The sequence below is a fragment of the Phragmites australis genome, chromosome 18 (genome assembly GCF_958298935.1).
Source record: "Phragmites australis chromosome 18, lpPhrAust1.1, whole genome shotgun sequence".
Classification (NCBI taxonomy): Eukaryota; Viridiplantae; Streptophyta; class Magnoliopsida; order Poales; family Poaceae; genus Phragmites; species Phragmites australis.
In genome coordinates this window covers 4,243,033-4,266,487 of record NC_084938.1, presented here as the reverse complement: position 1 = coordinate 4,266,487, position 23,455 = coordinate 4,243,033, and the positions used below count along the sequence as shown (strand labels likewise).

The 23,455-nt window shown below is 42.0% G+C and overlaps 2 protein-coding genes across 2 annotated transcripts; both read right to left on the bottom strand.

Moving 5' to 3' along the window:
- Nucleotides 1-298: 298 nt before the first annotated feature.
- On the bottom strand, nt 299-8,997 carry LOC133898858 (vacuolar sorting protein 18-like). The gene is made up of 23 exons (XM_062339647.1): nt 8,535-8,997; nt 8,240-8,452; nt 7,992-8,131; nt 7,819-7,914; nt 7,425-7,492; nt 7,216-7,317; nt 6,480-6,618; nt 6,212-6,352; nt 6,014-6,133; nt 5,796-5,852; nt 5,637-5,696; nt 5,160-5,267; nt 4,894-5,054; nt 4,376-4,454; nt 3,571-3,633; nt 3,336-3,469; nt 2,891-2,996; nt 2,405-2,593; nt 2,047-2,274; nt 1,738-1,893; nt 1,128-1,289; nt 900-1,016; nt 299-822 (listed from the first exon to the last, which is right to left on the bottom strand). The coding sequence occupies exons 1-23, from the start codon at nt 8,698-8,700 to the stop codon at nt 646-648; spliced, it is 2,982 nt and encodes a 993-aa protein (XP_062195631.1). The 5' UTR covers nt 8,701-8,997; the 3' UTR covers nt 299-645.
- Nucleotides 8,998-16,556: 7,559 nt separating this feature from the next.
- LOC133899329 (uncharacterized) lies at nt 16,557-20,024 on the bottom strand. The gene is made up of 2 exons (XM_062340318.1): nt 19,617-20,024; nt 16,557-17,958 (listed from the first exon to the last, which is right to left on the bottom strand). The coding sequence occupies exons 1-2, from the start codon at nt 19,818-19,820 to the stop codon at nt 16,720-16,722; spliced, it is 1,443 nt and encodes a 480-aa protein (XP_062196302.1). The 5' UTR covers nt 19,821-20,024; the 3' UTR covers nt 16,557-16,719.
- Between the last annotated feature and the right edge of the window lie 3,431 nt (nt 20,025-23,455).

The window sequence follows — 23,455 nt, the reverse complement described above, 5'->3', positions numbered from 1 at the left end:
GAGAAATTTAAATTCAAATTTTAAATACAAGTTAACGAACAACGTTTCCGACTAGCAGTCGGACAAGTATATATGGGTCATTTCAAGCGGGAACCAATCGAAGTCAACTTTTACATTTACATTGGACAAAGCCAAAACCACTGGAAAATTCTCTGTTAAACTAGTATACGAGAGGCCTCAAGCTTTTTACGCTGAGGTGGAATTTGAATCCTTGGTAATTGCACGTGTTTGATGAACACGAGCGTAGCATTCTGAATCCTACCATAAACTTTCGAGTGATGTTTGAAGGAAATGGATGTGTCGCAAAATGGTCATTCTCATTTCACAAGCGTTTTATGCAGGTTTACATCAAATGATATTGTTGTCCGCAACAGGAATGCAAATATCTCTTCAGATACGGAGGAAGCACACTTCGTCTTTGCACACTATCAGTTCCTTGTAACTCACAATTCACAACTGTATTCAGACCTCTTGCAACACACAATTTGACGTATCATATACAAGGATCCCAGGTTAGGCGACTGAAGTTTCTATACACAACTACGTGAAGAGGCTCTTCTGGACGGTAGCCTTCTACCGGTCAACCGAATAAACAAGCTGGGCAATTATGGAAAACAAATCCACCAAGCTGTACTGTCCAAAGCATCATATAGACATAGTCATCGGGAGAATCTTCTGAGCTGCTGGTTGCGGTTTGATTTCCCATGAAGCCTTTTCTTCCGATTCTTCAGGGAGGATGAACGGCTGTGAAATCTCTTTGATCATCATATCGCCACAGAAGGGGCACTCACTTGCTACAGCATCATCCAACTGTGACCTCAGCTGTGAAAACAATAATTGATCGCATCAGCATAACGGCTGGTAGACTGAAGGATATAAGAGTTCAGATATCACCAGACCTTATCAACTGGGGTTGTGCTCATAATAGATTCACCATTCACATTTGCCCCATTGTCTTTTGCTGCTTTCCTGTCCATCAAGCTGAGGCGCTTCTGAAGGTCCAATATTCTCTCAGCCTACAACATAATGAACTCATCCATAACTGATCGGTACATGAGATTAAATATAAGCCTGGCTATACTATTGAATACCACAATAACCAATTGAAATGTTGTAGATAGACTTGCTTGCACCTGGCTACTGCAACGAGTTACATGGGCAATCAAACAATTTGCATGGAAGGCGTGTCCACAGGGAAACACATAGAAGGGGGCCATGTGTCCAACAGATGTATAGCTTCTTCCGACCTGGTGTAACCCTCCAACAGTCAATATTTTGCGCCGGCAAACCTGCTAGGTCATGAACAAGAGTTAGCACCACAATACAGTGCAAAAGATATTAAGTGCATAAATTCGTACAACCATGTGTACTGAAATGGTAAAGAATTCCCCTAGGCTTTATTTCTCGTTCGTCTCGCTGAGACTGGCCTACCCCTAGGCATTGTACAGTTTGTTTGTAGCCTCTCTGTGCCTTTTTTAATAAAGTTGCTGCATCACAGTAGGGGATTCCCCTACTGGAGTTCTTCTAAAAAAATGGTAAAGAATTCAGACGCACACAAGAAATACAAACAACATAAGGTGTCATTCCCAATTTTGATTGCTATATGTTTACATGTACGAAATGCAAAGAGATGGAAACTAATGAAATGACATCCCAAAATAATGCAATAGGTACAACACGAGTCAGGTAAAGCCGGCAACAGCAGTATTTTGGGTATTACGAGCACCAGTGTCTTACCCCGCAATCCTGCTCACGATCAATTACAGTGTATCTCTGAGCGAGTGCACAGATATCACTTCTGATGTTGTCAGCACCACGTGTCGCATCATCCATCTCCTGTTTCAGCTGCTCAATCTGGCTGTTATAGTCCTTGAGAGATTTGCAGATTTCCTCCTATTCATAGCACATTTCCATCATTATAGCAGAAATATAGAACAGAGGTTACAGATAACAAGTGACATGAATCCAGAGTCTAAGGAAAAATGAACAATAGAAGGGATACTTTTAATAAATAGCTCAGGATGCATGGACTTCTCTTTATCTTACTTTGAAGTCGTCAATCAATACGAAGTCTGGGAAAAATGGCAAGATATCCTCAATCTTCAACAAGTTATTGGTCTCTGAAAGGAATTCTATTGCTTTCTTTATATTCTCTCTCTTGACTCCTTTCTCTTGCTCAATGACATGCTTCGCAACCTTGAGCCACAGCTTCTTCCTAAGCTCTTCATCATCTTCTACTTTGTCCGCTTCTGCCTTTGCAAGTTCTAAGTCCACCTAGTGAGGACCAAATAAAGTATAAGAATTATATAAACATCAAGAATAAGAACATAAGCCATCAATATGTACATACACAACAGCACAATGACTGCTAATCAGATGGAACTTAGTGAGGAATCAGGTTTACCTTCAAAGCAAGTGCCACAGCTTCCTCATGCATGGACATCATGCTGTAAATACGAACACAAGCACGCATTCTCTTCTCCTGAAGACATAGGCGGAGAGCATACTTGGGATCATAAAAGAAGTCAGGGTCATTTGTTTGTCCTTTACCAAACTTGGTGTCCAGAAATTGCAAAAGCCGGGACTCATCCTCCTACAGATGGATAGACAAGATTATGTTAAAATTCTTGTGGGTTCATATGTCTGGCAACTGATGGATATGGGTACTTATTGCCTCATGAGTAAACTACCAAAGACATGAATATGGCATTAGTGCAAGTAATATTGCTATTATGCACAAGCATGATTGTATCCAACAGAAACAAGGTAATTGCGACAATAAACTCTACAAATTTTGTTTCTAGTCTGTTCGAACTTTGAACGGCAGGAAGATCCACCTCCTTGGCATACAGCATGAGTAAAAATAATGCACTATGTCAAGAGGGTTTACCTTCTTGGCATATAGTGATAGCAACAAATTATGCACTCCAGGGTCCTCATTGTCCAAATCTTTCACACAAAATTCCAAGTATTTAATAACCTCATGTGTTTCATTCCTGCAAGAGTCGCAAACATGTTTTCATTACATCTTGTTAGCCACTTTGAATTGGAGGTTCCTCCGGAGCTTAAGGGCAAAGGGAATAAAACTATTCTTTAATGGTTCGATTCAAAGTTTTGGAATCGCAGATTGGGATTTAAGTTCAATGTTATTCGATTCCACCAAAGCAATGGCAGAATTGAAATAAGCAATATAACAACAAATGTTTTATAATACAAGAATCAATTATAGGGCTCCCTAACGTGGTAAAACCTTTAGCAGAAAAGCTGTTAAAATATGAAGACTCCTATATAGTGTTATAATAGGAGGAAAGAATGTAAGCTGTCTGCTATCATACTTGGCATGCGGTTCGCTCACATAACGCATCATTGCTGGTATAAGCTTCCCTGGATTCAACTTGTTTCTCGCCATCATCCATGATTCAACAGTTTCATAAGCATCTAACATGATTAAATCTGGGGCAAATTTATACTACAATAGAACAAATAAGTAAATTTAATATGGTATAAATAACAGTAAATTTTTAAGTTCTTAAACAGTGTTGAAAGAATAAATGTAAAGAAAATCTGTACCACAAGGTCTACTGGAACATTGTGCCGTTGAAGCACTTCCAGTGATTTTCTTGCTTCTCCTTGCTGACACAATAAATGGAAAAAGCATTAGGGCCCATGCCTCAGCTGAAGCCAATGTGTACAAAGTAAAGATGAATAATACTCCATGTAAGTATAAACTGTGTCCTGGTACGTGATTATTTTCAGACAAACCAATTCATTGAGGCCAACTAAAATGGATTTCTATAGAAGCTGTGTAACAAAGACCAGTGGTACCCGTCAAAAAACAAAGGCCAGTGCTATTAGAACAAGGCATGCGTGTCGAGACAAGCATTATAGGTGAATAACTTGAGATAATTATGCATTGATGAATGACACTGAATAATTAATTCCTTTTCTGATTACTTACATAATAAAAGAACTGGTTTAAGAAAATTAGAATTGTTCAAAGAGAATATAAAGGTCAATTTAATGGTAGATATTATAGCAATAATGTAAGACAGACCGTCCAAGCCCGGATCCTACCCAAGCCTAGAACAGCACAGCACAGCATCGTAACCACAAACTGACCCTAAGCCCAACCCAGTCTCAGCTGCTTCTGTTAATACAATTAGTAGGGTTGTGCGACTTTCTGAATAGACCTGTAGCAGCACCTATGTTATCTATGGGTGTATGCCTTTTGCACAAACATGATATAACAAATAGTATGTCAACTATCAACATTGGCTAGCACTTGGCAATTGAGAGCAAGTCCTACTGTTAGGTTCAACAGCTATAGGGCTACAACTTTTATAAGATGATAAATGCTCCATATGATGATACCCACCTGAATGTAATGATGAACCACAATTTCATATTGCTCCTTCAAACCGGCAAAGTACACCAGCTCATCCACTCTCCCATAACTGCAAAAGTTGAAGCGGTAAGTTAGGAGCTTAGACTTGCACATAAATAAGCAATGCATCAAAACAGATGGAAAAAACACAGTGTCATCTATGCATTTCAAGTACGGAAGAATAATCTAAACTAAAGAAATGGCATACTTATATGTTTGTCCATTTAATCAACTCACAACATTTTTGCTTACTAAAAAAAAGGGAGTATTAGCTTTCCAACTATCTCAGGCTCCTCAGAATCTAATGATCCATCTTCTCACAATTGATTATCAATTCTTCAAGTTCGCATTTGAGCTTATTGCAAATTTAAGTCCTGTAGTTTTAAACATAACTGTACATACCTTTTCCAAAGAAATGTTATTGTCTGTATTCGTATATCTATGAGAATTTAAACAAACTAAAAATCTAACTAAAACATAACATAATGCTCAACAATAATGCATTGTACCTTTCCAATAGTCTCATTGTTGTTGCTTCATCTAATACATCTTTGCTATCACTAAGAAATGCACGGAATTCATTTACTATTGAACGATATTCCGAGTTATTAGGCTCCGCTACTGCATTTGTAGTTGTGCCAGTGTTATCTTCCAACAGTAGGCGATTAATCTACAAAAATTAGACAAAATATAATGACTAAGCTCTGGAAAGGCGGTTACTCAGCTCAAGATTGAGGCAAATAGTTTGAGGCTGGAAAAATGGAATATTAGGCACCTTGTCTAAGTACAGCTCAGTAACCCAAGTTGAGATCATCGTAATCTGCATCTTGTCATCTTTGGTGAGGTTATCGAGCCTTCGCAATAAGAAAGTTCTGAGAGCATCCTGTCAAGTAGACACGATTGACGGCTTAAGACATAAATCCAAGATGTCCACGAAAAAGATACAGCATTGTAAAACATAAGCAATAGTGTACCAAAGCATAAAAGGAAGCTTTCTGTAAGTAAAATACACAACCCTAATGATACTATATTTCTAATCGTCAATCTTGGAAATAGCAAGATATCAATCTTATGCATGGATGTAAAGAAGATAAGGGATACAGCAAAAGAATAAAACCAACAAAAAGATTATCTCATAGAACTACAGAAGCTTATAAAAAACATATAGTTGACTGATAAGAGTATATAGAAAGATAGTACTTTAACAAACTTGCAATAATATACTGCATCAGAGTGTTTTGAGTAAAATTACCTGCTCACCTATTGATATAAATTTCAAGCTGATCTCCTCAAATGATAGGATATAATTCATCTAAAACCAAGCAAAGTGATACTTAGCCTCAATGTGAACAAGACAACATAAATAGCAACAACCATTAACAAGGGACACAAATAATAGTATGTGTATCACCTTTGCAAAGAAGGAAGCTGCTATGTAATACTCTTTTGCAGCAAATGCAGCATCGGCCTGCAAAAAAAGAAGGAAGCTGAAGTCATTAATCAATTATCATCAAAAGATTCAAGAGTCCAGCTTATCATTGCATAGAAGGGAAGAAAATAGGAGCAAAAGGTAGCATGTGGGATTCTTGTGCAAACATGCTCACATGCATCTAGATATATGAACATTACCTGCACTAGATAGACCTGGTCCCTCTGAAAAGGATTACGACAATGGGATAAAGCAGCGGCATAATTATTCATATCCAAGTAAACTTGCCACATATCACGACCCTCATCAGAAGTGGAAATCTAAATGATTAATAACATTAGCTATATTCAGGAAGCATTGATGACATGACTCAAATCAAGAACTAAATAGTCCCAAACCTGGAATATAGAGCTTTCATCATATGCATAGAAAAGTCCTGTCGATGCATCACTACAAAGTCCAATGATCCCTCTTGAAGTTTCTGGAGTATTATCAACTACAAGTTCCTCCACTATTCGTTGACTGATTCTGTTCACTACCTATATATTACAGGTTACACATTGGTTTTGTAAGGAAATACACAACATATGGGAAGAGGAAATTGTGTGAGAAAGCAAAACAAATTACAAAGAAATAGTTTAGAGCTAGATTTTTGAAAAATTATACCTTAATCTTGTCCCCAATCAGAACCAGAAAATGGAATTCAGACAATGCAAATGACCATGGTTTAATGCCAGAATCTCCCAATTTTGAGTAGTCAAAGAAACCTTTATTTTCCACGAAGTTCTCATCTCCACTAGTAGAGCTGTAAAACTAAATTGAGTTAGAGAGAAGTGGTGCAGAAAATACAGAAAGTGCTCCAAATTGTGTTCCCTGTAGTTTAATTAAGACAAAGAGGACAGAACATGCAATAGTAAAATGGGTTATTATAGTATGCAAGGCCAAGATAAAAAAAAGTAGCACTGCAAAGATATGGTGAGACCGAATGAGGAAAAAGCTCCAAACTGAAGCTTTGAGCGTTCATTTGGCATGGCTTCTTGACATAAGGTTTGTTATCAAGATACGTGTAAGGAGGTGCATCAGCCAACACCGGGTTTATTAAATGTAAGCTTGAAGTGTACCCCTAAAAAGAAGCTCAAGTAGCAATTATCAAGTTCAAAGCTAATATCTTGAAAATAATCTCGATGAGCAATCTACATATATCATTTGCCCGAGGCAATCTAGGTACTCTTATACATTAGTAGTCAGAGTTCCAGAGTATGACAGAGCATTCCATAAAAAAACCTACATTTGCGAATGATGTAGGTCATTTGCATAATGAGCAGAGTCAAACTTACAACAAGGCTTAGCTAACTAAGGACAGACGATGTACTAAAAGCATATGGTTAATTCAGTGGTTCACCTGTGTTGTGCTCCAAAATTAAGTTCACCATGATAAATTCCAGCTCCAGAAAGCCACCCAAAGTGTTTAGCCCTTCTTTGCTTGATAAAGAAATGTAATTCACTGGGTGTCATGCAATGGATACATATGTTAGATAAAAAATTACTGTGTATAAATTGCAGCTACATTACTCTTGAGCACCGTAGAAAATCAAATCAAGTTACAATTACCTATTAGGTATTTCTCCTGGGAGCTCCATAAAGTGTATGGCACGACCAGAATAGCTAGCAAAAACAGTCTGTGAAGTATAATTGCTATTAAAGACCACAGAAATTTCAATATGAAATGCAACGCAAAAACCTTTACAGATTTTGTGTAGTATGTGATGCTACTCTAAACAAAATCATTCTAAGTCGAGACAGCAGTGTATATAGTATAGTGTAGCATTTTCAAGGTTAGTGAGCCAAATCATTCAACATAAACACCGACACTGATGAGGACATCGAAGTACCAAGCTAACAACTAGCTTTCTCAACAAAACTCAATCTGGATTATCCCACAACGTTAAATAGAAGTGTATGCCCCTGAAATCTGCAACTGTTCAAGCTGAGAACTAATACTTACTTCTAGTGAACCAATGCCGGTGAACGAGTAAAGCCGCGTCGGCGTGACAGCCATGACATAGCACCTTGAGACATTTCCAACCACAGCAGTCTCCATCTGCATGACCAATCGGTCAATCACGCCCACTCCAACAAAAACAGAAGAACCAAGGAGCGATTGGCGATAACTCAAACCTGCAGACCCTTGATGCCCTCTTTTTGCTCAGTGAGTTCGAAGAGCGGCTTCACGTACTTCTCCCTCTTGTCGGCCTCATCCGCAACCATCTCAAAGATCTGCCCACTCTCCGTGCCCAAGATCACCTCCTTGGTCGATGCTGCAGCACCAAAATCAGACGCGCAACAATCATCAAGAAACAAGTCACAGCACAGACCATCACGATCAATCCAATAGATGCTTTGATCAAGAGTAGGGGATGGATCACCTTCGGTGATGGATTGGCGGTTCCAGGCGACGGCATTGACGAGGAGGCCGCGGAGGCGGGGGAGCACCTTGGGGCGCGGCCACCTGGCGTGGTGGTAGTACGTCTCGGCGCCGCCCGGGTGGACCACCGTGGCGATGCAGTGCTTGCCTCCGGGGTCCAGGAACACCCGGTGCACCGCGTGGTCGCCGGAGCGGCCGCCCCCGAGGTCAAGATCTGCGGGAGAGGAGAGCAAGCGCGGGCGGTTAGACGAGGCCTGCGAAGAGGAGGAGGGGGGAGGCCGGGAGGGGAGACTAGCCGTGGGCATCCTCTAAGGAGAAGTCGTGGCGGACGAGCCAGCCACGGGAGGTGCCGAGGACGATGACGTCGCTGCCGGTGGCCATGGAGGTGATGGCGCCGTGGCCCCGCGCGGCGTGGCGCTCCAGGGGGTCCACGGAGAAGAGCTGTACAGCGGCGGCGTCCATGGCCGGTGAACTGGTCGGAGGCGACGCGAGCCTGGACTCAGGCAGAGGGACGGCTGTCGGTCGCCGATGCGGTCGAGCGCATCGCCGCCTCCGCCTCCTCCTCGAGCGGACCCGCCGGGGTCAGGGAGAGAAAGAGGACAGTAGGGTGTCTGAGGGAGAGGCCGCCGCAGCGGGGCGGGGTTTGGAGAAGAAGGTTTGGGTGGTCACCGGCGAGGTCGCTGCTGCCGTCGCGGGGGAGCTCGCGACGAGCGGAGGGAGAGGGATCGCTGCTCTGGTGGTAACAGAGAGATTTTTTTAAGCCCTTTTCTAATATTTTAAAAATAACACGTCAAACACTAATTTTTTTTAACTATTCTCTTTTATCCTATCAAAATATATGTCATGACTTATAACTTAATCACACTAATACATATAGCATGATTAAAATGATCGTACAATTATTCCATGTAATGTCTTACCACATGACTTTTTCTATCACGTCAAAGTATATAACGTGACTCATATGAACATATTTGGAACCTTTGTTGGGTTTGCCTCACCTCGTCTGCACGAGCAAGCCTAGCCTTGCTAGCGTCAACAAGCCAGATTGGCTCTCTTGCATAAGCAAGTAAAAAGCTTACCAACGCAAACCATGAGGCAAGCTCGCTAGGGAACCAAACGAGCGGAAGCTGCCCATCCGGGCAAAGCAAGCATGGGGCAAGGTTTCCAAACATATCCTTAGTCACATCATATATATTAACATGATCATATGATGAGTCACATCGTATAATTTGATATGATAAGAGGTTAGTTCTTAAAAATCGAGGGTTACACATACTGTTTTTAAAATATTAATTTTATAAAAACTAAAATAAAAAAATCTAATAACCTGGGACGTGGGCTATAAAGGCTTTCTATGGCCTAGCATCCGACCTCGCTATGAGCCCATTACGGCCCAGCTTAAACAAACCTAAAAGATAGAGAGAGAAAAATATATATTTTACCTCTAAACTATTGTTTAAGCCTAAATTTTATCATGACCTTCAAAACCAAATATCCAACCCCTTCAACTATCAAAACAATCAAGTTACCCCTTAACCGCATTAGAGGTAATTTTCGTCCGACGTGGCACATGTGTGGAAGAGGTTTTAACATATGAGAGGATGACATGTGGATCACATTGCACTTTTTATTTTTTTTTAAAAATGATTGTTATGGGGGGTGTGAGTGATACAAAGAATAATGTAGGGAACGGTGACGTCTTAAGAGATAGTGAATTATGATACTTAAAACTAATCAGCTCTAAACACTTTACAAGATAAATCTATATCAATTTCTATCTAGATATACTTTAGGTTTTTCTAGTGTGTCTACTCTACCGTTCAAAAGATTTGCAACATATAGCCAATCCTAACAAACTACTCTAGAAAGGTAAATACACAAAGGTAGATTGCGACTATGTACATGCAAAAACGTAAATAAGTTAATTAGAGCAAACTCAACACAAGGAATTTTTATCCTGTGATATTGATGGTATAAACGTTACTCTAGTCCATGTTGAAGCAACCACCAAAGTTATTGCTCTCGGACGGCACCGATCACGGTGCTTAAGCCACTTAGACCTCAAGTAGGTTGAGCCACCAAGGCAAGGTCTCATCACAAACCTCTTCCGGACACTTGCCGATGTCTTCACTTCTAAGCTTCAACCACTAAGGCAAGAGTCTTTGCATCCCTGTACAAGCATCTTGTCACTGCTCCGCATCAAATCGGAGAGTCAACAAACATGAGCCACTAAGGCTCACAGTGCCAGCGAGTCACTAAGACTTCAAAGTGCTAGCATACCACTTGGTATAATATAGGATCACTCCTCGATCCTCTCTCTAGGTAACAACACCTAGCAAAAACTCTCTCTAGGCCTAATAGCATTAATCACTCCCTAATTTTATGCTTAATTATCTTAGATTATCATTTTTAGCACTTTGGTGGCTTGAATGTCTTCTCAGGTGTATATGAGCTTCTCCGTACTCTAGCACACTCAAATGGCCGAGTGGGGTATTTATAGCATCAACCCCCGCGAACTAGTCATTGCTCCAATGGCTCAAACAAACTGTGAACACTGGATGATCTGGCGTCAATAGCAGTACAAACACCGGACCATCCAGCGTGTACAACAGTAGCAACTAGTCGTTGGAACCCACTCAAACTCATTTGTGAACACCGGATGTTTCGGTGTAACATTGAACTCCATCACAGGGCTATCCGATGTGTATACTTCAGCCAATCGAACCACTTCTTACTGTGCATTTGTTTGGCGTGTATAACCCACTGATCACCGGACCATCTGCTGTGTAAACTGCTCTCTCCATTGAAAATCTTCTAGAAAATACTTCGATAAAGCCTCTGGTGTACACTCCTTCTGAGTACCAAACTATCCGGTGTATATAAATGTTTCATCTGAAGATCTACACAAGTTCTATAAAATGCTCTGGTGTGTACAACACCTTAACGCCGGACCATCCAGTGTATTGTTGAATTTTCTCTTCTGAGTCAAACACTCCGGTGTGAATGCCTTGCTGAGGATCAGACTATCCAATGAGTACACCTTGCTGAGCATCGGACAATCCAGTGTTAACAAATTTTTCTAAACTCGTCTAATTCAAACTTTTTTGAGTTTGACATACATGTCCTAAAAGGATCATGTTCGCTATAATCTCCCTCTTTTTGGTGAATGATAATAACACAACCAAAGCAAGTGGCAAAACATAAATGATATCAAGTGTAAAGTGCACAAATAATAAATAACAACAATTATAAAATGCACAAAGCTTTACCACTTAGCTTGGATGCATGGTACAAATTGTAAGAAAATCAATTGTACCAATTGAAAATAAATTACTGATACCAACTGAAGATGGATCTAATGTAAGAGAAAGATCCTATCTTTATCATACCTTATTCTTACTTTCACTTTATCCTCTTTTTATTGTGACTTTCATGGAGACAATTCCCTACTTTCTCCATCATCACTATCTCCTTTGAATCGACCCAAGCAAGAACTCTTTGCTTTGCCCTTTTTTTGTGTTAATGTCACTTGTAATCCTTCTATACATGCTTCTTGCATCATGCTTCCCCCTTTATCAACAATCTTGCATCGTGCACTTGAAATTGCTTTGGTCATTAAAATTCTCTTCCTTTATCAACAATCTTAAAAATGCTACAAATACATATTGAACTTAAGAGAATCATTAGAGCACACAGGAAAGTTCTTCATAAACCATGATCCAATAAGATGATACCACTTGTAGGGATTCAAAGAAATAATACCAACTATAGATATGCAATTGAAATAAGTTGTGTGGGTAACATTTGAAATGAAAACACATGGATCACAATTCATAAAAATCACATAATTTAGTTTAAACTCTCTCTATATGTGTGCATACATATGATGATAGTGAAACGTATACATAACTAGATAATATATATAGAGAGAGAAAGTTTAAGCTATATTATGTATAGAGGTACCTTAAATGATCAAATGAATTGATAATAATACCAATTTACGAATAAATATTGCATACATCTGGAGACTTATAGATTACTCCATGAGACTACAAAAGATATTACTTACAACAAATGTTAGTCTCAAAATCATAACTGTCGGAGGGTGAACTCCTCAAGCGGGGATCCGGAGGGACCCCCTTTGAGATTCGTCTGAGGGGATGATTCTGAATCCGCTTTGCAGGTGAAATGAATGGGCGTAAATGAGATACAGGTGGAATGGAATGATCAGATGCAGAAAGTAGTAAATGCTTAGGGGATTTTTAGACAGGTTCGGGCCGCACTGGGCGTAACACCCTACTCCTGTGTATATACTATAAATGCTCTGAGAATTTCTCTCTGAGTATCTGCTGGGTTACAAGAATATTTGTCTAGTCTAGAGCTTCATGCTCCTTGTTCTTCAGTGCTCGTCCTCAGCTCGTATTCAACTTGTCTACTGTCGAACTCTACTTCCTCTGTGCTTCACCTTGTCTTTCTCCGAGGAGCCCACCCAGCTTATATGCCCGCCGGGGTGATAGCATGCCCAGAAAGGATGGCGCGAGTTCTAAGGCATCATAAATGGAAAGCAACCATCATGGGCTACTGCGCGAGGTGACGGGAAGGGTTGAAAGCGCGCCCCCGTCCGGTCTTGTTCGTCATCGTACCGTTTTTCAACGGGCGTCGCGGGGAGGGCCCACCGGGCAGCCACCGAGCAGTCCGGCGTACCCACCCGGTTAGAGCAAGCCTGACACAGCAGGGCCACAGGCGGGGCGCCTTGGGCTTCGCGATGTTATCCCGAGGCGCGCCGGATGTTGCGCGATGGGACCCGTGCATTTAATGTCCCCACGCCTCCCTGCCAGGCCGTGGCAGGGACTGACAGCAAGCGTGGGGGGAGCAGTTGGAAATGGCAGGCCACGCGCCCTCTTAAATGCGGCATCGGGTCTCTCACCAGTTGACACCTCACTACTGGGCCTCTGTGGGGGCCACCGACAAAGGACTTCTCAGGCCCTCGGGGAACCGAGTGCTCGGGGGCCACTGTTCACCGCCCCGAGCACTCTCTCCCGGATATGCCCTTTCTTGGTCCTCGAGGAACCGAGTGCTCGGGGCCCACTATTCACGGCCCCGAGCACTCTCTCCCGAAACTGACTGTTCGGGTCCTCGGGGAACCGAGTGCTCGGGGGCCACTGTTCACAGCCCCAAGCAACCTCTTCTCGGTACTTGGCTTTTCGGGTCATCAGGGAACTCGAGTACTCGGGGACCACTGTTCATGGCCCCGAGCACCCTCTCCTGGGACTTGATCTTCTCGGGTCATCGGGGAACTCGGGTACTCGGGGACCACTGTTCATGGCCCCGAGCACCCTCTCCCGAGACTTGGTCTTCTCGGATCATCGGGGAACTCGGGTACTCGGGAATCACTGTTTATGGCCCCGAGTACCCTCTCCCGGGACTTGGTCTTCTCGTACCTCGGGGAGATAACCCCCGCGGGAGGGCGCCACGTGGCCCTCTGCTGTTCTGGCCTCGGGACTCCTGGTTCCTGTGTCACCGACAATAACCCATAGGAAATGCTCCCCTAAATATGCGCATACAAGTGTTGAATATTTGTGAGAAATATGCACTTGTCATCAATAACAATGAGGCATTGCAAAGAAATGGAATATGCACATGCAATCCTAGATAAGGCAAATATACTAGATGCAAAACATAATGCATAAACAAGAATCTAGCTACCATTAACTCTTTTACCTTTGGATGGAGAATTTAGGTATATCATGAATAAGATCTTCATCAATACGTCCAATCTTGCATACTTGAATTTTTGCTTAAACCTTCACTTCATTTGTGAGTTAAGTATCCAAATCCCTCGTGACGACCCATGGACTTCAAGTCTTATTTGGAACACAAATCGATCAAGACTCCTTCATATTGGTGATGACTTTCTTGGGTACCTAAATATGTTGGTTCTGCCTTCGATTCTTTCTCCAATATATGTGTGCAACCACTTTGCTATTATCCTTCTTCCTAAGCTTGTAGTGGTTATTCTTGATCTTGACCTTGTAGTTGAGTTTGGTGTAAACGTTTAGGGGTCTTATTTAAAAAGTTTATCATCTTCTTCTTCTCCTTGGTCTCCTTCTTGATTTGATTGTATTGGAAGGACTTATGACCTTCTTAATGACATTTGAAGCATATCACGGTGGATCCCTCTGCAAGCTTGTTCACCATATTATCACGGTTATCTTAAGGATGTTGGACATAATTCTTGCCCTTTAATGTTGCAAAGTCCTTCTTGAGTTTCTTCACTTTTTCTTGAGTTCATCATTCTCTTGTGTAATAAGATCATTATATAGTTCTACAATAATATTCTCAACACATGTCTCATTGCAAAGGGGTAATCTAGATATATCAATCAAATCATAGAAAGAAGTGGAAGCATCTACATCAGGATTAAAATTAAAGAGAGAGGTAGATTACTTTAAATAGACCTTAGGTTGAGATTCAATGCCTTCAAATTTTGCCTTACGCTCTTCGTACTTTTTGTTTAGCAATTCGAATTTTTTCAATAATTATTTATAATTTTAGTTAATACTTGAGAGGCATTGGGTGCTAAAGTTGTTGCCAGTGTTCTTGGGCTCAACTAATTGAAATAAACCTCTTTTCAAATAATTGTGAAATAAATCAACTGCCCATTGGACTTTGTTTTCAATTTATTGGAGTAGTGGGCTCTAGCAATGTCTGAATTTACAGTTTTGAGCTAGAATGTTGCTTTCCTAGGTTGGGTTCGTGGACTCACCACGCTTAAGGATGAAAGTGGTATGAAAATATCATGTCCCGTCTCGTGATCATTTTCTATTTTTTCTGATCGTTTTCGTTTTTTTAGTTCTTACGTGAGAACGGAACAGAAACGGGACGATGGCGTTCAAAAATAGGGGTAAAAAATGGTTAATGCATCATCCCGCCTATTTTCTTCGGAAAAATCCCGTTTTTATCCCAATATGCACACGCGGCATGCCCGCATGCGCCCAGCATCCTGACCACCTCACCCTGCTCTCGGTCCTCCACTCCTGGGCGTTTGCCGAGGCCCCCGCCCTCGCTCGCCTCCTCCCACACGCTCGCCGTCAAGATCGGCGCCCATGGCAACCTCTTCGCGGCGTCCACGCTGGTGCTGTGCTACGTCGGACTGTCCAACCTGGCCGACGCGCGGAGGCTGTTCGACGGAATGCGTGAAGCAGGACGCCGTCCTGTGAACGTCCATCTTGTCGGCCTACGCGCAGGCCGGGGGGAGCCAGAGGCGGCGTTGCATTTCTTCTAGGGGATGGTGGCGGCCGTGGTGCGGCTGGACGCGGTGGTCATGGTCAGCCTGCTGCTTCCGTGCGGGCAGCTCGGGTGGCACCGCCACGCGAGGAGCGTGCACGGCTGCTGCGTTCGAACTCCGGAGGTTCATGGGGATACCGTTGCCGCTGTGGAACGCGATTGCGGACATGTTCGTCAAGTGCGGGGACTTTGCATTCGCTGAGAGGGTGTTTGCTTGCATGCCCAGGCGGGATGTCATCTCGTGGAGTGCACTGATCCTGGTCACGGTCTGAATGGGTTGCAAAATTTTAAAATATGGAAGTTCATCAGCTACTTGGCCATCTGCACTGAATCTTATTGTAATCACTTAAGATTAGATTCGTGTATACATGTGGAATATCTAGTTAATGCTCTTTGCTGCATTTTAAATGGAAGATCCAAAGGATAAATTGTTGTGTGAGGAAATTGTCTTAGCGTCAGTTCTTTCTATCGCAAATATCTGTATGTTTATTAGCACGCTTGTTTTAACTGGCAGTAAATTTTAAAAAAATGTATATCATGTACTCATTTGTGTGGACTTTCATGTACTTATGTGCGTGTACTTTGAGTTTTGGACTTGTCTTTTGAGTGAGTGTGTATGTGTGTGGGATTGTCATGTACTCATGTGTATATCACTGTTATGTTCATGTATGAATTCATGCTACTATTATTTTTATTTCAATGTTTCAAGTTATGGACTCATAGTTCTAAGGTTCAGTCTTCCTGATTTTAATCACCGCTTTTCATCCAATACCGATATATTTTTGTTCGGATTGGTTCGTGTTCGTGTAACCGGCAATCCCATGTTCATTTTCGTCTTCGGTTTTCCTGTTTTCGTTTTCATCCAGTTAAGAAAATGTAAAAGTGAAAACGGTTAGATGGTTTTTCCGATCGTTCTCGTCCGTTTTCATCCCTAGTTGGCACGAAGTGTAATATGGGCCCTGTTTGAAATGCATGAATTTCACAAGAATCAGTACAGGTCCTGCAGGAACCACTGTAAATTCATGTGTTCCAAACGGTTGTGCTGGATGATCTTACATTGCTGAGAAGAAGAATGGACGACTGTTATACAATTTCTATAAAAAAATTACATGCAAAATTGCTTTGTCAACAGATAATAAAATGTAAAAACATTGTAATAGATTTTCTTCAGCCTTTTCTAAGTCCAAAAATTCATTCTGAGATCGATGTGGCATCCGGCATCCTTTGTTTAGCAACTTCTCCATAAACATTAGTAGCTGCGATATCAGTCACCTTCTTCCTTTTGGATTTAAACCTTTTCTTTTTCTCCTTCCTGTTTTGTTGTTTTGCCTCATCGCTGTTTACTGATATGTTAATATTGTGCTTCACATCTGCAGCATCCGTCATCTCTTCCACAGCTTGTTTCGGTCTATTATGGTCGGCATCGGTTAAGCTATCTTTGGTTGTCTTCTCCAAGTTACCATCAGCATTGTTCTTCTTCTTAATTTCATCAGCAGCTTTAGCATTTTCCTTCTCCAGCAGCTTATTGTATCGGACGCGGTCACTGTCCTGATGTAGGGAGTTCCATAACTGTCTGATGCCATCCAGTTCGTCTTCTTGGCTGTTCACTTGATTGTTGGTCAGAAACTTCTTCTTCCTCCTAGGAACTCCAGATTTTTTTGGAGGACTTTCTCCGTAAACATCATCGATAACTTCATCGAAGTCATTTACCTTGCCTTGTATGCCCTCATCTTCCATGTTAGTTGTGAAATTTACCCCCTTTTCTTCTAAAGATCTCGCTCTCGGCTGCTTACCCTCTACAACTGTAGTATTGGCAGATCTATTTTCTTCAGATTTGGCGGGGATTGCCGTGCTGGAGTTCGTAGACTTTTCGGCTACCGCAATGGCAGGTGTTGCACTTGCATTGTTGATTTGCGCAGGAGTGCTCTTACTGCTCACGCCCGTTCTGTCTCTTATCTTGTTATCTTGGAACCTGGTTTTGATCTCTTCGAGTTCAGCTTCCTTTCGCTGCAGGATTTCCATCAGAGCTGCCATCAGATCAGGGTTTGAACCTGTGGCCTTATCTTCCATTTGGCTGATGCGTCTGTCTCTCTCCCTGAGAACTGCTTCCGGTTCTTTTTGAGTGTTCTTAACACTTGTGGCCTTCTCTTCCATTTGTTTGATTCGGTTCTCTTTCTCCGTGAGAGCTGCTTCCAGTTCTTTTTTAGTGTTCTTGAGATTTGTGACCTTCTCTTCCATTTGGTTGATGCGGCCTTCTTTGTCTGTGAGAGCTGCCTCCAGTCCTTTTTGAGTGGCCCTGAGATTTGCGATTGTGGCTTCCAGTCCCTTGAGCTTGGTTTTCTGGTCTGCCTTCTGTGTTCTTAGCGAAGATGCCGTGACTTTCAGTTCTTCCACCTTCCTCTTCATCTCTCTGTTAAATGCCTTCTCTTTCTGGGAAGAATGATGCAGCAACATTTGGTTAGTTACATTTTCTTGAATCTAAAAAATGTGCATCTATATCTGCTACATAAAAAAGCTTTGTAATGCATTGTTAACACTGGAAAGAAATTGCAATGCAAGCTCTATGTTTGTTACGAATGTGGTAACTGCTTACAATGTCTACAAAGAATTACATATAGCTTCATTGAAGAAATTCTCTCGGTAGTAAATTAGGAGATGTTTGGGACTTTGGGTTTTTGAACTCTATATTCCTAAGTCATAACTCCACACACCTGTTTAAACCTGGAAAAGAAAAGGCCAGTTTTTTTAGAAATGACATGGTCATGGATTTTAATGGCCACTGCCTCTCTTTTTTTGAACTATACAGTAGGGAAAGCCCCTATTGCGATAATATATTATAGAAGAAGAAAAACGAAAAACAAAAAGTAAAAACTGTACAGGGAAACAACAGACGAGGAAATAGAAGATTTTAGGAGAGGGAGCTAAGCAAGAAGAAACGGCTAGACTCATACCCAGGCTCATTCTATACAAGTGTAATCCAATAGTGTCTTTAAGGCCACTGCTTCTTAATAACCGATTTCCCTCATCCTGGTAGGTCTCTCGATATTATTCTTTGAATAAAGCTATTCCGATATTAGTGCATAACTCTTCGTTTCACCAGGCTTTGCTACACATTGTACCAAAATTGATTGCTTTCGAGATAATTTGAAATTTAAAAGTGACGCTTGCAAGCATAATGTTCTGTCTGGTATTTATTTACAAGACCAATACTGACCATATAGTGGTTATGCTTGACAAAACCCTGTATTAGGAGGTTCCAAAATGTTCTTGCTAGTTTGTTACTATAATTTTTAAAAAGTGTTAATTGCGCAGCGATGACTGGTTCTTACAAGAAGCTATAGTTAAGATTGGTAACCACGGTGAAGACACATTTGAGTGGTGCATCCAAATCCACAATAAAGAAAATTAAGCAGATCCTAAAGCAGCTACCAATAGTCAACGCAGACGTAAATCAACTGCTTTAAATTATTTTGCAAATATACCTTGGCATTTTTTGTTGTTATTTTCTTCTAGTGTGATTTCAGCTCATTATTTCACCTTTTAGGCTCCTACTTGCAAATAATAACACCAAATAACTGCAGCTGGTTTGCTGCGTTTGTTTCTTAAACTAGATCCAAAAAAGAAAGGGCAGTACAGGTAACTTGAAGTAGCTGTTGGCACCTCGATTATTGTCCGTGCACTCACGACCATTTGGAAGAAGACTCACGATCACTCCACCACTCACGAATACTTACGAGCACTCTAACGGGAACTAACGACTACTCATAAGCACAAGCAAGCACTAGTCGCTAAAACCCGAAAAACATATAGAAGTAAGAGAGATATTTGTGCCACTCAACCACCAGTATTTTTCGGGTTTTCTTCTTCTCTTATTTATAGACTCGGACTCTTACACATAGACTTAAAAGACGTCCCATGCTTCGCAACTTGCACTGCATCGCATCTCACGTCTTAAGTCTTATAACTATGCGCACACCCTATATATGTGTGAAAACACGCACTTCGACTCTAACACAAAACAAAAGGAAAGAAAACTAACAGCAAAAGTTATTTCCAACGTAGCTAGAAGCTTTGATGCATGGCCATACCTGGAGGGAGATGCGGAGGGAGACGAACTGCCGGTCGCGTTCCAGGAGAAGCCCGGCAAAGCCGCGCTGCTCCCTCACCTTTTGCAGGGCGACGACGCTCAGCGCGGCGGCCGCGAGGGCCAGCAGCAGCAGGAGCACGCAATGGAGCTTCCTGCCGGCGTGGGCCATGGCGTAGCCCTTTGATCTGTACTTGCTCCCATCCATCTCTCTTTCCTCTGCACGCCGCTCTTGCTCTTGGTAACTTCAACACCCCTCCTTCCTCTGCTTGCTTGCAGGATCTAGGCCTTGTTTGCTGCTGAAGCGTGAATGAGCTGGAGCTGAAGCTGAAGCTGGAGCTACAGCTTCTTCCTAGGCTTGCTTGGGTGCGGGAATGGCAGGGCTTTGGAGAGCTTCTTGTGCATGGAGGTTAGGTAGGGACACAGCTGAGCCTTTGAGGTGATGCACTACACTACTCATATGCCAGTGCACATGATCTTGAAGTACTAGCCTATTTTTTTTTATTATTTTTTTAGCCATGGAATCAATCAATAAGATGGTGTTGTGGCATTGACCTGCACTTACTGGGAGGATTTTTGGCTGCAGGGGAGAAATGGCTGCTGAGCACTGTCAATTGCCCTTGTAGATGCTCTGCCAGCTCTGGATCGTCCGATCACGCATCGGACGGTCCAGGATGAGCACCATGGAGGTTCAGGCTTGCGCGAGAGATTACCGAACCGACGGTTTAACGGTTTAAGTAGATCATCGAATTCTGAAGTCAACATCCAGCCTAAGTGGCAATAAATGAGAAGAGATTCTTCTATGCTTCTTTCTCAGATCTCCAGGCAGGGATCACCTCAGGATGAGTAATCTATTCGTGGAGCAGCAGCACGGTTAGTGCTCCACCATGCAGGATCCATTATCTTACACCTCAGACACCATCAAAGGACGTGTGAAATTCCAACTTATGGATCCAGTTCCAAACCTGCGTTAGCTATTCCCAAAGTCCAAATGGAATTGCCAAGAAAATAGTACACTTGGTAGTACCACTACCACTACTGTTAGTTGGTACTCTCTCTGTTCAACAATACAAGGCGTATTTTATTTTAGCTTGATCTTTAAAGTTAGATTTTGACTATTATTTTTTATAAAATATATAGTTTATAGCTATAAAATAAATATAGTGTGAAAGTATTTTAAAATCTAAATCTAGTTGTATAATTTTTATACATTAAATATACTTATAATTTGACTAATTATCGGTTAAAACTGATAAAGTTTGATTTTTTCAAAACAAAATATTCTTTATATTCTTGAACAGAGGGAGTAACAGCCTGCAGCCATGTGATTGGGGTGGGAAAATTTCTACTTTCGACGATGGCACCTTGACTCCATAAGAAGCACATGTTCATTTTACAGCGTATGAATAGATTACATTCAGATTCAGCAACAGGTTAAGTAATCCATCCCCATTGTGCTGTGTGCCGGTTTTGTTTGATTGTACTTAAAGGTTTTTTACTCATTCTATAATACAATGGCATGCAGTTCTTCTGCTTGTTTCTAGAAAAAAACAGGTTAAGTAAAGAAGCGTTTTTGTCCAAAGATTGGTGATTAATCGTGAACTCTGAGAACGGTTTGGAGTCTGCAATGGCAGGTGAGTGGTGATGGGCTTCATGCCGATGCCGCCTGGCAGCCTCGACGAGACCCAACGCCCAACGGCATGCCAGCAACATTCCTTGCATGCATGATGAACCAGGGACTCTGTCGTGTGCTCTGCACGAGCTGCTGGTTTATGGAGTACTTGAGAAGAAGTGGAGCAGAGGTTCAGTAAAAAAAAAAAAAAAAAACTCGATCTAAAAGAGAGATATTTCGAAGGCATCATATTAAGGTCAAGAAATTTTTTTGAAAGTTAGCTACAACTTGTATACTATCGCTAAACGATCACGTTACCACTATAAGAAATACACTACGGGATTTTTTTTTTTTTAGAATCAAGGTTCGAGTTCTAATTGATAGTCTCACACCTGAAGATCTTACCATCGTATTATTTGCATATTGTTGGATTCATTATGTGTCCATATTCGTAGAAAGTGTCATTTGAAAAATGTTTATCTATCTAGAAAATCACAAATATAGTAATATTTTCCCTTGCTACCCATACTTCTATGCGTGAAGAGGTTGAGCGATTGTAACATGTCAGGTGATTGAAGAATCAGTGGTCGTTTCTGAATTTCACCCAGATTCACTGCTTTCTTGGTCTGTATGCATGGTGGTTGGTTTTGACAAAAATTGTGAACAGAGAGATAGTATATGCTAACAGTATAAGTGCGTGATTCCCATCTCGGTGGTACTGATGGAGATTCATTTTTCCATCGAAAATGCCACCAAATTCAAATTTGTTGGTATTTCAAATTTTGTGAATTTGGTGGTATTTCAAATTTTGGTCACTGCTTGCTTAGTTGCTTGGTATCATGTTTATGGCCTGATGTTTTTTTTTTCTGAGACATTGTGGCATGATGTTATGGCAAATGAAACGCCGGGAGAAGGGCTGGTTCATCGGTTCATGTTGCTACCCGTATAAGAATTCGTTTGGGTAGGCAGGATCGGCCGGGATTGCGGCTCAATCCAGGCCATCTTGGGAACAAGATACACGCATGAACTGAAACCCCATGGAAAAAGTTGCATTTGGCTATAGCGTGGACTGGGATTACCCCGGTCCAATCGTGGTCGATCCACATGGAAAGTAGCATCGCCAATCCAAACCTGGAACAGTGGGAAAGAGAGGAGAAAAATTGATTATATATTTCAAAGTTAATTAATATTTGATAATATGTTTGAAGTTGATTATATTATTAACATACTTTCTAATCTTCAGGCGTATGAAATCGCGCACTAAATTTCAAGCGACCGCATGAACACCGATAAGTGTAAGAGAGGGGTTAGGGTTCGTGGTTTCGGGACTCTCCAGTGACTCCGGGGTTAGAGGGAGGTTGGGGTGGGACTGGACCGAAGGTGGGTTGCGGCGTGACGGTGCGGCAAGGCGACTGTGGTGCCGCTAGAGCTGTGGGCGACAGGCGGGCAATGGGCGGGGTTAGTGTGGCGATGAGTGGTGGCGGTGGATTCATCGATGAGGTTGGCACTGGAGATGGGAGGAGGTGGGCGGCGCGGGGAGGAGCGACTGGGGCAAACAAAGAAGAAGAACAGTGCATTAGAGACGGAAGGTAGAAGAAAAAATGTGGATCATCGGATTAAGATTGAATGGCTCAGTTTCATCGTAAAAAAAGAAAAAACAGATCTTTGACAAATAGCATAGACCTATTATTAAAGATTGATCAAGTTTAGGACATATAATCAAATTTCTCATAAAGATGCCCATGGCTCGCCCTACGGTCTGGTCTCCCTATCTCATCGTCAGCCTCGCCTCCGGTGCATGTCGCCCGGTCGCCCCCAACTCCGGCGGCCTTCCACCTTCTCCGGCCACTATGGTTGGAACTCACCGCCCTAGCCAATTCCTTCGGCCTTTCTCCGTATTGATCCTCTCGTTGGCCAATCCAACCTTGTCTGCAAGGAATCAACTCCGATTCCTTCTTACAACATCTACACGAACCAGATCAGGCTTCCTTAAACCAGCAATCGACCTTTCTTCCTCCTTCCGTCGGCCATTGGGACTTGGGACGTTTTTTGTTGTGTTCGTAAGAACGCACCGGCCGGCTTGCTTCAATGGAGTATTCTTTTGTTTGCAGAAATACGAGTCTCTCTTTTGTTGGATTGGTTTCTTTCTTGGATGGATTGCTCGGATGGCCAGAGAAACTGCAATCCTTTTTGAATTTGCATGCAAGTTTGCTTGTCGTCGGCTCCTCTGC

Coding starts and splice junctions, on each gene's coding strand:
- LOC133899329 (XM_062340318.1), bottom strand. CDS start 19,820: ATGGATGGGAGCAAGTACAGATCAAAGGGCTACGCCATGGCCCACGCC. Junction 17,959..19,616: donor CCCTCCGCATCTCCCTCCAG/GTATGGCCATGC, acceptor CATTCTTCCCAG/AAAGAGAAGGCATTTAACAG.
- LOC133898858 (XM_062339647.1), bottom strand. CDS start 8,700: ATGGACGCCGCCGCTGTACAGCTCTTCTCCGTGGACCCCCTGGAGCGC. Junction 8,132..8,239: donor CCGCCAATCCATCACCGAAG/GTGATCCATCCC, acceptor TTGGTGCTGCAG/CATCGACCAAGGAGGTGATC. Junction 5,853..6,013: donor ACCAGGTCTATCTAGTGCAG/GTAATGTTCATA, acceptor CTTTTTTTGCAG/GCCGATGCTGCATTTGCTGC.